Below are 15360 nucleotides of genomic sequence, written 5' to 3' on the forward strand. Positions count from 1 at the left end.
TTGATATCAAAAGACACGAGGGTGAGATTTTATTTATCATCCAACATCATTCTTGAATTTTTTTCAATTTGTAGACAGTAATTAGCAGTGTCTTCAGTGTAAAAAGTACTGCTAACAGCTTCAGTAGCAGAGCCATTAGTGATGTCATTTGATTGTGACGTCATTTTAACCAATGACGTCACAATGGTCTGCAAAGCATTGTGATGTAATTTTATTGCAGCGATATCTACAGTGCAGATATCGCTTGATCTCACCAAAGCGATATCTCCTGTTGGAGCCAGTATTGGATGATAAATATTGATAATCAAGAATAATATTTCTGCAACACCTTCAGTGTATTAAATATAATAAAATAAATCATTAGTGAAATTATTAACTGGTACTGAAATGTAATTTTGAAAATCATTTTTGTAAGCACCTAGAGGGGCGGTCGGGTAGCCTAGTGGTTAAAGCGTTCGCTCGTCACGCCGAAGACCCGGGTTCGATTCCCGACATGGGTACAATGTGTGAAGCCCATTTCTGGTGTCCCCCGCCGTGATATTGCTGGAATATTGCTAAAAGCGGCGTAAAACCATACTCACTCACTCACTGTAAGCACCTAGAACTCATTTAACGGGTACAACTACTCTACGGTAATAAAATATTCGTTATTTTTATAACTTATTTTTACAGCATAAAATAACTTGTATTTCTAGTAAACAGTTTAACTACAGCTTAACTAATTCCTATATCTCTCAGCGCGACGTCAATATGGGAGGGCTGCACTAAGTCGGATGTGACGTTAAATAAACGAGCTGTGCTATACCGGCTCCCAGCTTGGCGCAAGTTGACGACGCGCATAGGGATTCAGGGAACCAGCTTATGCGAGGGAGAGGTTCCGCGAATGAGTTATCCCCCTTTGTTTATATTCAACAGATGTCGCTGTGTGTCTTCACTTGGCCTTCCAAGCCCGTTCTTTATTAATTAGGTATGTGAGACGTTTTCTGTAACCATTTATCATTTATCACGAAGTTTGAAAATCAAACAATCAATATGGCTCCTGTTCTTAGACCTTTAAGTCACGATGAATTTTCTTTCAACGCAAACAAATACTGTCTGTGACATTTTCGGTGATCCACATAATCAGCGAATATGACTCATTCCGTCTCCGACTGTCTGCTGAGATACTGATAGCAAAGGTCCATTCTGTGTATTATTTCACTGAGTGTAAACAGAAAGTCCACTTTTGCTTCCACAAGACATGTAGGACTGCATCGAAAGATGGATTTGAGGAATATGAAATCTACTATGTTTTTTCCTTGCCGAACGCAGGCTGTCCAACAAGATTTAAGGGTAAGGACTGCCTCTCACGTCATAGTTCTATGGGGAGTTAGCTCTACCTGTGGACTTGTTGGCACATTCTGTGCATTAACTATGATCTATAATCTGTTTCCTTCCAGATTTTAGAAGTGAGACCCAGTGAGCTAATGTGGTCTGTTGTTAGCGACTGGGAAGCATTTTAAAATTATTATCCAGTCACCTTTTTTTCAGAAATAGGTACATGGTACATGGAAAAAAACTATCACGATCATCTTGAGCATCAGCTGGAACACCCCCCACCCCCACCCCCCAATTGCATGTGCCAAACTTCAACTTTTCACAGTTCTTCACCTGCATGTTATTTGGTGGAAAATGTAACCTCACTCAATAGCATCAAATGACCTCTGAACTTCCATGAACACATTTAATCACATGTGTGTCTAGACCTTCCTGAATATACAGAATCACAAAGCTGAAAAATGGTTCTTCTTTTTATGAAGTTGAAACAATACAGAGATCTGTCAGCTGATCAAGGTGAATCTGAAAGAGAATGAAAATGTTTAGTTTAATAATTTTATGTGTTTTTTCTTTTATTGATAGAATGAAAGATCATTTATTGTCTGAATGTGAAATTGCATATTTAATATCAATGGCACAGCTTTAGGAAAACTTCAAAGATTTATACCTTTAACTAGCCTATTGACGAAGAATGAAATGAATTTCTCCCATTCTTCCATTGATTGTCAGGGATGTTATCAACACATCTTGTTATCAACATGATCAACAAGGTTATGTGAAAACAAAACAGAAAATAAACATATCCTGGCATCATCAGTTTTTGCTCGGATAAGACACACATGCTCATGAAATACAAGGAATATTAGAACAGTTAATATGGTACCTACCTGGTGGTGTGGTCAATGTTATGTTATTCAAATGTTTAATTTTAAATATGAAAGTCTATTCAGCAAAAGTCAGTGCAGCCATGCCGCTTTGGAATGACATAGGTTGTTTGCCCTTGCCTCATGCACAGTGGGGCAATCCCCATCACAAAACAACAATAAAGTTAACTCCGGGTGAAAAAAGTGTCAAAACTTGAATAATTGAATGTATTACACAAACTCATAAAATATTTACACAGTGATAATGCACATCACTCCCCTGGCTCGTTAAGCCAGGGACACCTGACACAGACAGGCATGCATTAGATCGGATTAGTCCAATGTGAATATGTGGGGCGTGTGCATTGTGCCCATTTCATAAATATGAGCGATGTACATTGCCATACTTCTGGTTGCCACTTTTTGCACTTGCCGCAAAGTCAACTCTCATCACATTGTGATTCTTCTGTATCTGTCGACTCTGCATCAAGAACTGCCATGCTACTGACACCAGAAGTACCAAGAGTCGTTGAAGTGGGCGTGGTATTCCTTCGAACAGTAGAAGTTGTAGACTTTCTGGACATTTATGTGCAGGTCACTGGTGTTGATTTAATCTTTCTTTACGCGCCACTATTGTGGACAAGATATGCAAATTGGATGTAACCTTCAAATTGAAAGTTAGTGTCATGCATGATTGGTTGAAACTGATTTGCTTTCTATTACATCTGATAAGACTAATTGTGCCACTTTCTGAACTGTTGTATTCTGGGTTGGTTTCCTCACTGTGGTCAGCAAGTTGTACAGGAGGGTTGGTCTTTGACGCATGCAATTGTTCAAATTTGGCAAAATTAGAGGATGAGCTATAACAATACTTGAATTAGCACCCTTGTCTGTGCTATTCCAACACTGGCAGTAGGCAGTTATTGCAAGCAACTGAAGTATGTATGTGCTGGAAGTTAAGATCGCCTTAAATATGCCGCTGAGCACATGCGAATCAAGGGCACATAAGTATGTTTCTAATACTAATAGACCCTTTACGGGGTGGTGCCTGTCTCAACATTCTCTTGCATCTCTGATGTAAGAATTCCCGGAACACGTCATGTTCTGAATTGTCATCGATGCATTCAGAAATTGTATCACCAACTGTTAACTCAGTAATCACTCTTTTATATTTGGATGAATTTATGTTTCTATTTTTTTCAACCACCTACATTGAATCTGAGTCAAAATTTTCATAAATCTACTGATAAAACATTAATGGCCTAACTTGAGATTTTATGATACAATGTTCATGTAGCTAGGAGCATCTTGCTTCCCTAAATAATATCTCTGGTTAAATGGGCTTTGATTGATATATGCGAAAGGTATACATGATTTATATACCCTGACCGAAGAACTATAACTAGAAAACTACTTCATGGATTCTTTTCAAATTTAGGGAACAGTTTCTATACTGATAGTAATAGAAAAGTGCACTGCAAAGTTTACTTTTGATGTGTCTATTTTCTGAAAAAATAAATGATATTTTTCATCTTTTGAATTTAGATTATTTATTTAATTCAACATTTGTGCGACCTATAACTTAAAAACTGCTTCATGAATTCTTTTTAAACTGGGGGTACAGTTTCTATACCAATAGGAGAGGTGCAGTGCAAAGTTTGAGTTTCTGAGTAATATTGCTTTTTTCATGTTTTGAACTTAGAAATATGTTGGCGTCGAAGTCAGGGGTATTAGTTAGCCCTGCTCACTTTTTGTCTTGTTTATTACACAATTTGTTGAAACCTTTGCTATCACTCGTGATTTGTATATACTCCTAAAAACATTAAACCAGATTTTGGTGCAGGAAGTAACACACATATACTATGATATAGTGCACATGATGAGTTATGACATGTCACTAACAGTAACACACATATACTATGGTATAGTGCACATGGTGAGTTATGACATGTCACTAACAGTAACACACATATACTATGATATAGTGCATATGATGAGTTATGACATGTCACTAACAGTAACACACATATACTATGATATAGTGCATATGATGAGTTATGACATGTCACTAACAGGACAATGATGGGCACGTGTCAAGCATGAAGAGGGGTAGGAAAATGACGAAATGTCATGAGAGCTTGGTATCTTGCATCAAGTACTACCTAGCACCTCTTGCCCTTGGCAGTTGTTTGCAAGTGTTCAAGTGTCTGTGGTTCAGTACGGCGCTGACATGCACAGCAATTCAACTCATCCCATATGACCTGCACATTATAGAGGAATACTGCTGTTACACTTGCATGTATGCAGTCTAGTATTGTCATGTTGAAAGATGACGATAGCACAGTTCATAATCATGATAATGGGAACAACATTCGGCTGTGGGATTTCATCAAAAGTTGGGGGCATTAATTTGCCTTTTACTTGCTTCATATTTGTTCTAGCGGGGAAAAATAACCCACATCATTATGCTGCCACCACACCACACCTCCTATGTGCAGTTTTCGGCAAAATGTTCATGTTGATGTCATTTCATCCTGGCTCTCCAATCAGCTCAATGCATCCGTTCACCGATGGAATTAGTCATTCCATTGTGTTTCAGTTAACTTTGAATTTGTTGCTAACTGACAATATTTTGGCAAGTAAGAACACTGTTAGAAATTAATTAGGGCTCCAAGCCGAAAGGCACAATTCTGTTCCAATTTTTTATGTGCATCACGACAGTTGAGTACAAGTTACCAAAATAATCCCGCTGGTTAACTTTCTGTCACACTTTACATGTGTCTGCTGCTTTTGGTGCTGAACATTTCATATTCTTTGACTTCAGTCATTAGTCACACGGTTTGACAGCCATATTGGATTCAAGATGTTCAGAGTGCATTTCACTTTGTTTTGGATACATGTTTTTAAAACCCGTCTACCATGACTACTCTGTTGTATTTTATGTTTTCATTACTTCACAAAAATCATCTGCTACGGAGTTGCCATCTACATAATGGTGTAAGTGGTAGTTCACAAGTAAATATGGGCTTCGATTCCATACATGGGTACCATATGTGAAGCTCATTTCTGGTGTCCCTTGCCACGATATTGCTAAACCGTTGCACACACACACACACGCACGCACGCACACTTTTATAAGCCTACTCATGCTGTTTCACATGAAGAGCATGCACATTTATTGCTCCTGTGGTTTTCCTGGGGTGTTACTTTTCTGCATTGTTATGTTTGGGTTATGCATCGTTCATTGCTGCTTTTGATGATTTCAACATGCAACAACTTCTCACATGCTTTGGAAAGTCACATGATCAACATGAAACATTATGCATGAATGTCTTGAATGATCAGTGCAAATTCGTCAGTGTTATTAGGAGGAATTAAAACATGCAATCAAACCCCCTCTTTGTCACTCAAGGACATGTCATGGTTCTATCATAATCTTTTACTGACATGTTACTCAACTAATTGCTTATTATTAGTCCTCTTTCCTGTTTGTTCACATTATTTAACAATAAAGTTTATGTTGGCATCCGTCGGTAGCATTCATTAACTTCTTGTGTTCATAGGGTACAAATCCAGTTTTTACCCTCCCGAATTTGAAAAAAAGGGGGAAGGGTTATTGCGATTAGCATGTCCGTCCGTCAACCGTCTGTTTTCCGTTCCCAGAGCAGAACACCAAAACCGTTAAATATTACTTGTTGAAACTTGCTATATAGATTAGTCTAGTGATGAACTGGTACCCTTGGATGATTTGGGATTTTTCTTTTTGTTTATTTTTTTATTCATGACAAGTTGGACTTATACTGAAAATGAGGGTAGTTCTCATTTCTGAAGCAGAACTCCAAAACTGTTGAATATTTCTAGAAGAAACAAAATTCTTATATGCCCCATGGCATAGTGGATAGTGATGATGCTATTTATAATGTTACATTCGTTTTCTTGTTTACGTGCATAAAACTCAAAATACATCACACACCCAGATTCAGTGCACAGCCTATTACCATAAAACATATTTCACACTCAGTTTTAACATACATCCCCGAATTCGTTGAACATTTTAGAATCAAGTGTCAAACTGTCTTTGTCGCTATCGCAAATTGTTTAGATAAAATCATACAAAATATACCCGGTTTGAAAATGAAAGTTGTGCTCTGAAAAACATTAACCATGTTAACATTGAAAATGTAAACACGCATGAGAGCTGTAATCTGGTAATATGGTAAGCTGATTGGTGATACTGCGGTGACAACTAGTTGACAGTGAAGAGGACTTCTGTTGAATTTGGCTATGATTTAACAGAGATAGTACGCTTAGAATTATTAACAAGGATAGCTTTTGTTCCTCTGATCATGGGTTCGAATCATGGTTCGCCCAGATTTTCTCATGTACGTTATTTTCAATAGACATCATGAGACTAATGACAATGTTCTGTTTGTTTTTAATAAAAGTGAATGCATATGTTCACAGTCACAACAAAAAACAACTCTTGAAGACAAAATACTGGTATTTGTTTGCAAAATAAGGTCTTAAATGAAGTGTGATTCAAGTAAAAGGGTGTCCCGTATTTAATTAGTATATAAAAACAAGATAAAGAAAACATGAAATGTCTAGATTCTTAAATACACAATGTTGTTTGGCTAATGCCAACCATTTGACAATGATTCCAGCCATTCGGCAAAGTTGGCAATTTTTACCATGCTATCTGGTTCTCCTATTAGATGATATTGTAGATCAAAGAAATTATTATTATTATTATAAATGGTTGGAATTTGATGAAAGCTGATCGCTAGGATGGTCCAACTGTGACTAATGTTTTATGACATTTCAGATGAGTTCATCTACATGATCTATGCACTCCACAGGGGGCACGGGTGGCCCAGTCGTCTAAGGTGCCGAGATTCGCTGTGCAGAGTTGTGTCCCTTGAGCACGCCAGAAACCTATGATTGTGGGTTCGAATCCCGAATCCCCCTGATTATGTTTCTAGGTTTGTCAGACTCAGCACCATACCCGTGCTTGTGGGTTTTACTGAAGTGGTAACGTCTGAGACCTGCATCACTTCGGGCTTTCCTCCCACATTAAGCTGACACACCATGATATAACTGTAATACCGTTAAAAGCGGCGTTAAACCCAACTCACTCACTCGCTCACTCACTCACAATATACCAGGGCCAAACACTCAAGGGATTAATATCATGACAATCTGTCCACACAATTGGGATACAATGAAATGCAATTAATCTTTCATGTTGCTAAAAAGTAGCTGTATCTTTGTCCAGACAGAGAATATTCCTAATGGACATTTTAACACCCTGGGAATTCCTTTTCAGATGCTAAAATGGGCTAATAGTAAGTTTATGTCTTTATCTTCTGTATGTTTCAGAAATGTAAAGAATCACATGTCGGCTGCAGCTTCCATTGAAAGACACAATGGAATCGATGAGTTATGAAAATGACGCTCATCATGGTTCTGTCCTTGAAGAGATGAAAAGTATGTTTGATGACAGACAGCTAATTGATGTTGTAATATGTGTCCAAGACGCACGCATTCCAGCTCACAGAAATGTTCTTGCTGCAACCAGTCCTTATTTCAAAGCCATGTTCACTACCAACCTGACTGAGAGCCGACAAAGGCAAATTCTTCTTCATGAAGTTGACCCAAAGTCTGTATCTCAAATCATCAACTATGCATATACTGGTAATCTTGAAATTACACGTGGAAATGCACAAAATCTTCTTGCCACTGCATCTCTGTTTCAGATTTTGCCTGTACAAAAAGCATGTGCCAAATTTATGGAACTTCAGTTAGATGTGAATAACTGTGTAGGAATATACTACTTTGCTCACATTCATAGCTGCGAAGAGCTGAGAGTAAAGGCCAGAGAGTTTATTGAGAAAAATTTCCGTGATGTATATAAAACTGAAGAATTCCTTTCATTGTCTCACGAAAAAGTGTCAGAAATCATATCATCAGATGAACTGAATGTTGAGAAAGAAGAAATTGTTTATGAAGCTTTAATTTTGTGGATCTATCATGAAATTGAAAGTAGAAAAGAGTACCTTGGAGACATGCTGCCCTTAGTCAGGTTAGGACTTCTGACAGTGAAATACATCCAAGAAAACATTGCCTCAAATATACTAGTAAAACAGTCAAAAAAGTGTGCAGAATTGCTAGATGACCTCAAAGATTTTGAACAGTGTCCTGAAACATATGATGGTGAATACAACTTTGGGTTGTGCCTGAGATCAGGGATGATTCAACCAGAACACTGCATTCTCTTTATTGGTGGTATTGACCAAAGTAAACCATCAATTAACTGTTACAATCCATTAACTCGTGAAGCATTCCTGATGGAAACATTCCCAGAGACGGATGATCGCAGTGGTTATTACTGTGTTGAAGATCCAGCTGTATGCGTGACAGAAGACAATATCAACTATGCTGCTGGTGGCAATTACATTTATCATGAAAACTATGGAGAAACCCCTTCAGATGACTCATTTGATGATTTTGATGACGAAGAGTCTGTAAGGAAAGACTTCTATCAGTATGATAATGACCATAATAAATGGATTGCCAAAGCACCAATGCTGTTTCCGAAATCAAACTTTTCTCTTGTGTATCTTGATGGAAAGATTTACAGCTTTGGTGGGCTTACAGTCAATCAACACCCAACTGAAATAGTGGAATGTTATGATATTGGGAAAAACAGATGGAATTATGTTGGGATGATGCCAACAACTCTAGTAGATTTGTGTGCTGTTACATACAGAGGTGAAATCTTCCTGTTGGGCGGAAGAACTGGAGTGGGAGCTCACAATGTGGTTATGAAGTTTGATCCAAGACGCTTCGACTGGACTTCACTCGCGGGAATGCCTACTCCAAGGTTTAACTTTGGAGCACATGTAGTCGATGATGATATTTTTGTTGCAGGAGGTCAAATCTACTCCCATCTGACTCTTACAATAAACAGAGAAGCTTTGAAGTCAGTAGAAATATACAACATTCCAGAAAATAAATGGAGACAAGGTCCAGATCTGCCTGAGGAAATGTACAATGTGTCTTTGATGCAGGTAAATGGAGCTCTCTACGCTTGTGGTACAACGGAATACCAAAGATCTCCTTTTCGCATATATCGTTACAATGTTGTGTGTAGACTGGACATGTATAGAAATGAGTGGCAACAAATTGAATCTGACTTGTGTGACATCCGTAGCTATGCATGTGTGTCAGCCAAACTCCACACAAGAAAATTATCACAAGTCTTCCGACCTGAAGTTGATACATAAGAAAAGGAGAAATGAAATCTTGGAAGTTTGTTCCATGGGATTATTATTTCTTATTTCTGCATTGTTTATTGGCTGTCTTGCCATCAAGCACATATTTGCTTGATAAACTTTTATACCTTATCATCTTTTTTATATTAAATTTGTTTTGAATGAATGTGAAGGTGCAGAAGCACCTATGAATGACTAATGTATCAAATGCTGTCAGAAACTGACTTGAAATATTGGGTTAATAATTTTGTAACACAATCTGTTATTTGAAACTTGGACATTTGTACTTGCTATTTCAGCTGCAAAAAAATAAAACTGTGTTGAACGTATTATTTTTATTCAGTTAAGTAATTGAGTGAGGCTGCTGTCGTCATCAATTACACCTAGTGTTTGTTGCAAGTTTTAGAACAGTAAAGAAACATGCTCGACTGGAAGTGCACTTTTACAAATGCTTACAAATGCTAGCATATATCTCCCGGTTTGATCTTTAGACAAATAAACGGCTTCTTCTACTTGTGATTTTGCTGACATTCCATTTCTTATACCTGAAATTCCCACTGGATTTGAAAAGCAATCCTCGTTCAACAGTCTTTCAAAGATCATCATTATATCATTTTAGATAACATTGAAATGAGGCATTTAATTATAAAATTGGATATGAATCTATAATCCAAAAGAAAATTAATAAATATATAGACATATTAAACAAGTCCCTATTCAACAAACTGAACGAAGATGCCCTTAATCATTTTCAATATTTTTAAACTTAACCTATCTCACACTATGCATTTCTCTTTCTTCTTTCAATCCTAAGTAGAAACATGTCTGAAATAAAGGTTCTTAAGTTTATTCACCTGCATGTACCTCACATTGCCATGGTCACCTCCCAGATCTGGGTCATGCACTCTTGCAGGCTGGTTGACCTACATGCACCGTTAACATGTCAATCCCAGCCAACTCATTCTCTTTCAAATCGCCACACAGTGTAGACGTGTTTGACCTACAGGGAATCCATTCTTGGTTTGTTCGTGTTTTGCCATTTTGCCTCCTCCTACGTCTTCCTGCCTGCAACGTCTTTGCCCTTCTTGAGTTCCAACCTCCATATTTTGCCAGATCTTCGCTTATATCCTTGTTTGGATAGTTTGTCTTTTTTCATCATGGACGAGCAGCCCTCATGGTAACCAATGCGTACGATGTGTCGGCATGCCTTCTCTCCTTCAGACCTTCACTTCAAGTGCCCTGGCATGTGTAGTATTTCAGAGTGTTGTGAGCTTTGTGGCGACATTCCAGCCGAATCATTCAAACTCGATCTGCACAAGTGCTGGCGCTGTGTATCCGATATCTAATTGAAGACTAAACAATAGACTAACAATAAAGTCTAAGAAGATTGTGATTCTAAATCCTTTCTCACTGAAGACATGTCAACCGTTTCTACGAACCTATCTTCAAAGTCAACTTTACCCTCGACAGCTTCTGGAGGCTCAGACGAGGCTCAGTACTTTCGTTAGACGTTGGTGCAACCAACCTCACGCCATCTCAGCTTATCAAGACCTCTCATAATGCCTCAAACCCTACCAATAACCGTCCAGTTGCTTTGTCGTTCCCTATGACTGACACACAATGGTCACTCCATTCGATCATGCAGGCTCTTCTCAACACTCTCCTGCTACATCTCGACAATCGAGATCTCCAATCCAACACTCCTAAGGAGGCCACCATACGAACCTCCCACTCTCGAGAGGTGTTGCATGAGGATCCTCATTCATCTGTTGAGAATCGACAAACTTCATCTTGATGCTCAACTTATCGTCTAGCATCTACAGTCAATTCACTCTACCTGGTACGACTATCAAATAATCGGCACTCTACAGATCTTCAGTCGGGGTTCACGAAATGAACCTTCGAGTCTCGTCTAACCCTCTGAAGTGTGTCAATCCTTAGAGGTCCGTTTAAACTTTGATGTATGCTTTGATGTTCAGTGACGTTCGTCGAACCTTCAGAGGGTGGTCATCTGGAGAGTGGTCTTAATGCTTCGAGGCGTACTGACCTCTCTACCTTCTTCCAGGTTGACAGACACTACATCGTCCTTAGTGGATCCACCACCAGAAAGAGTCCTCCGATCACTATAAATTCCCGGCCTAGTCCTCAGTGAGTTTTGACAAAGCCGATCTGGTTACCATTCTCATCAGGATTGCAGATAAACTGCATCTTGTCCCATTGGCCCCTTGCCTAACATCACGCTTCCTCCCAGACCCATCCCACAGGACATGGCCACCAACTTAGACAAAGCTTTCGGTTCTTTTCGCTGACAACGTGATTAGCTTAAGTCTACGCACTTTGTTTCAGCTGATGCAGGTACACATGGCTTAGCAACGGTTGCTCCCGTCCTGGATGGTGACATTGCAAACTTAGCTCCTAAGCGTCCTCTCTTGGTCTTTTGTGGATGATAGGGATCGTGTGCCTTCTCAACCCTTCCAAAGTGCTGTGACCCTTATTCAAGATAGGACGACAGCTGTCTTCGATCTTCTGCAGGATCAATCACCACTCTTCGCAGATGTGGTGTTTTGCAAGAATGCTCTTAGGATGACCAATTTAAGAACCGGTGATATCAACAACCATGGTCTACACCCTCTGACCGAGAAGGATTTCGAACACATTACACAGAATTTTGGCCCTTGCAACGGCGGCTCGAGTGGGCGAAATTCACGCATTCGCTAGCCTACCTGCTCCAGTCGCAGACCCGTGCTGTCGCTTCCACTATGGCTTCACAGTAATTGTTTTTTCTACTGCAATCATGGAGGGATGCTTCTGGAAATTTTCTATTTTTTTACATAGGTCTTGCCAAGCAAGTCCATGTGTGTTTCTGCTTCTCGACATCCCAAATCCTTCTTGGCACATTGTAAATAAATTCAAATTCAACGTGAACGTAAATTTCACACTTTTTTTACTGAAAGACTTCATCATTTTCTAGTCTAGACCACGTAAATTGTGGTACGATCCACGCCATTGAAGAGCATGACAGGCAATTAACAAAGTCACAGAATCAAACCAACCGACTACCCCCTCTTACTGCAAGCTAAATGAGTATTCTTTGACAGGTCTGCATGAGGTTTGTAACTTCAAACCCAACTTCTTTATTCTGTAGTTTGGAAGCATATTATTATATGATATTGAAATAAATGTGGTTAGAAATGAAATCAGAAATATATTTGCATTGTGTTTGATGGAGGGTCGACTGACTACATCTGACTAACTAGCCTTTGAAGTGCATGGAACTGTGAAGTAACTACATACCCTGTACAATTCGGGGCGGTCGGGTAGCCTAGTGGTTAAAGCGTTCGCTCGTCACGCCGAAGACCCGGGTTCGATTCCTGACATGGGTACAATGTGTGAAGCCCATTTCTGGTGTCCCCCGCCGTGATATTGCTGGAATATTGTTAAAAGCGGCGTAAAACCATACTCACTCACTCACTGTACAATTCACATTCATTATGTATACTCATCGTCAAACAAAACGCGAATTCCATACATGTTGGTTATTAAGTGAAGAATTACTCATATTCAAGAGATGTTATATTGGTTAGATGCACAGATGAACATACTAGTATGTTGTGTGAACCGGCGCCCATGAACGCATCACATGTGACGTCATAGATCCATGACTCGAGGTGCACCATTTGTCTCATGCAGGATAAGCATGTAAAGTTTTGAAATCACGTGCAGCATATGATAAGAATAAAGACACTGTGGTAAAACTTGATTGATTGTTAGTGTTGTCATTAATTGGTACACATTGGAAACATCTCTTCTTAAGAACATGCTTCTCTCTATATGTTTCTATGGTTCGCGTTTCTTTTGGCGGTGAGTATATTAAAATAATACATACTATCATCATGCAATGCAAACAACATCGCAATATCCAACCAAATCAAACAATACAAATAAGATAATGAATGACAGGATGTCCGGTTGCTCTCCAGTTTCATTGAACAAGTCCGCCAAATGCAAAATATTCACTCTTGCATAGTAGAGAATACTTTATGACAGGAACGCAAACTCTATCATGGAGATCGTGAAATAATGTGAATAGTTGAATAGCGATGCTTCTGGAAATCAGTTGACGTCTTCGCATCCAATTACCTCTGAGACATCTTTGTGACGGACGTCAACGGCCTTCACCAGTTCGGATCCTTGGTTCTTGCACAACAAGTCTCCAAGACACATCTGCACGGATTTCTTAGCCAGCATTACCTCCAAACACATCATATATAGATGATACAATATTATATAGTGACTATAAGTTTATCCTAATAATACCAGCAATTAAAATGCATATTTCTCTTTTCAAGTAATTATTTGACATACTTTGAAACATGTGCAATGTATGATTCTCAATTAATTAATTAATTAATGCAATGTGAAATTACAAAAACAATCGATATATATTAAATCTGATTTTTAATTCATTTTTTTCACATATATAATTATATTGGTTGGGTAGTTTCAAGATTTTGTTTTCCCATTATATATCTTTTCAGGAAGACATTATTCTAATAGTAAAATAATATCATCAAATACATTTAGATGTGACCGCTTCGTGGTCTAGTGGCAGAGCGTCTCTGCACGGAGAACGGACGGTCGGGGGCTCGATCACCGGCCGCCTCATGCCAAAAGACGGTAAAAGATGTTAGTTGTTGTAAATTGCCATTATACAATATATACACATTGGACATTATGTACACATTACGTATTGCGATAACATCTTCAATCTTCATTGTGTCTTAGTTACGTATACAAACCCCAAGAAAAATCAAGCTGGGAGAAATCATTTTACAGGGTCTTCCAAAATGTCCCACTGCTTTGTTTTCGGCAAAATCTACAAAAGCAGGCGCGAGAAGATAGTGTAGAAGATGCCAAGTACACACAGGAGTTGCCAACTGTAAAGCTTCTGCCAACATGGACCACAATTAGGTACACGTAATATACTGGGACCCAGTCAGTAACCAAATATAGTTAAATATACCTTAGGCACCATATCCACCATAGCGATATAAATATATACTCTGGAAAAATAGAAACGCAAACAAAAAAAAATCGTTAATATCTGTTGCCGACATACAAACTTAATACCGAAAATGAATTCGTAATGGATTGGAATTGAGTTGTGTGCAAAGAATTAGGTACTGTGGACATTTGGTGAAAAGACAGTAAAAACACGTGAGAGTCTGGCGCCAAACCAACATGACATGCATCTGCAACAACACTTTGCATGCCATCACGATCTTACAGCAAGCGAACAGCGAAAATATGCCACGAATGATGGCAGCCCATTCCAACAACGCCAACGACCGACTGCAAACGAAAGAATCATCTTCAGTTGTAGCCAGCGCACGCAGCGCCATTACAAGACTGTGGAACCGTTATCAGAGACAAAGCACAACACGGGACCTTCCCAGACCCGGATGCTAAAAATGCGAAGCTCTCAGGTGAACAACTCAGTTTTCAGGCTACATGTATTTCCATGGGGACGCTTGCATTGATCTTTAAATATTTCCACATATGAAGCCAGCCATTGCATAGAATATATAAACCGGTTATCAAGCAATTCCGTAAAGTCCACAATCATTAAGTATTTTTTCACAAAATAAATACATTGGAGTTTAGCAGCAATATGGGGTCCATTAAGAATGATAAACTGGTATAAAATGTTGTTTTAATTTGGGGAATTCCTTATTTGTTGCAATTTTTTGCCAAAATATGTTTATGCGTTTTTACAGTTAATATACATTTCAAATTCACTACAGACTATGAAATTTGGTAACGAAGTAACGGAGACCAACTACAATTTTCAGAATTTTTAAAAATACTCCATAAATCATAAATTTCCGAACCATAAAAATCGGAGC

General features: G+C 38.7%; 1 protein-coding gene across 2 annotated transcripts; it reads left to right on the plus strand.

Annotated features, from left to right (window-relative positions):
* Window positions 1–904: 904 nt before the first annotated feature.
* LOC124145662 (kelch repeat and BTB domain-containing protein 8-like) lies at window positions 905–9971 on the plus strand. 2 transcript variants are annotated; one of them, XM_046515531.2, is made up of 2 exons: window positions 905–967; window positions 7560–9971. In XM_046515531.2, the coding sequence occupies exon 2, from the start codon at window positions 7607–7609 to the stop codon at window positions 9464–9466; it is 1860 nt and encodes a 619-aa protein (XP_046371487.2). In that variant the 5' UTR covers window positions 905–967; window positions 7560–7606; the 3' UTR covers window positions 9467–9971. The 2 variants fall into 2 exon arrangements, with proteins under 2 accessions (XP_046371487.2, XP_046371478.2); XM_046515522.2 differs by lacking the exon at window positions 905–967 and adding an exon at window positions 977–1332.
* The last annotated feature ends 5389 nt before the right edge of the window (window positions 9972–15360 follow it).

The sequence above is a fragment of the Haliotis rufescens genome, unplaced genomic scaffold (assembly GCF_023055435.1).
Source record: "Haliotis rufescens isolate VD_foot unplaced genomic scaffold, xgHalRufe1.0.p SCAF_3, whole genome shotgun sequence".
In the NCBI taxonomy this organism is placed as follows: domain Eukaryota; kingdom Metazoa; phylum Mollusca; class Gastropoda; order Lepetellida; family Haliotidae; genus Haliotis; species Haliotis rufescens.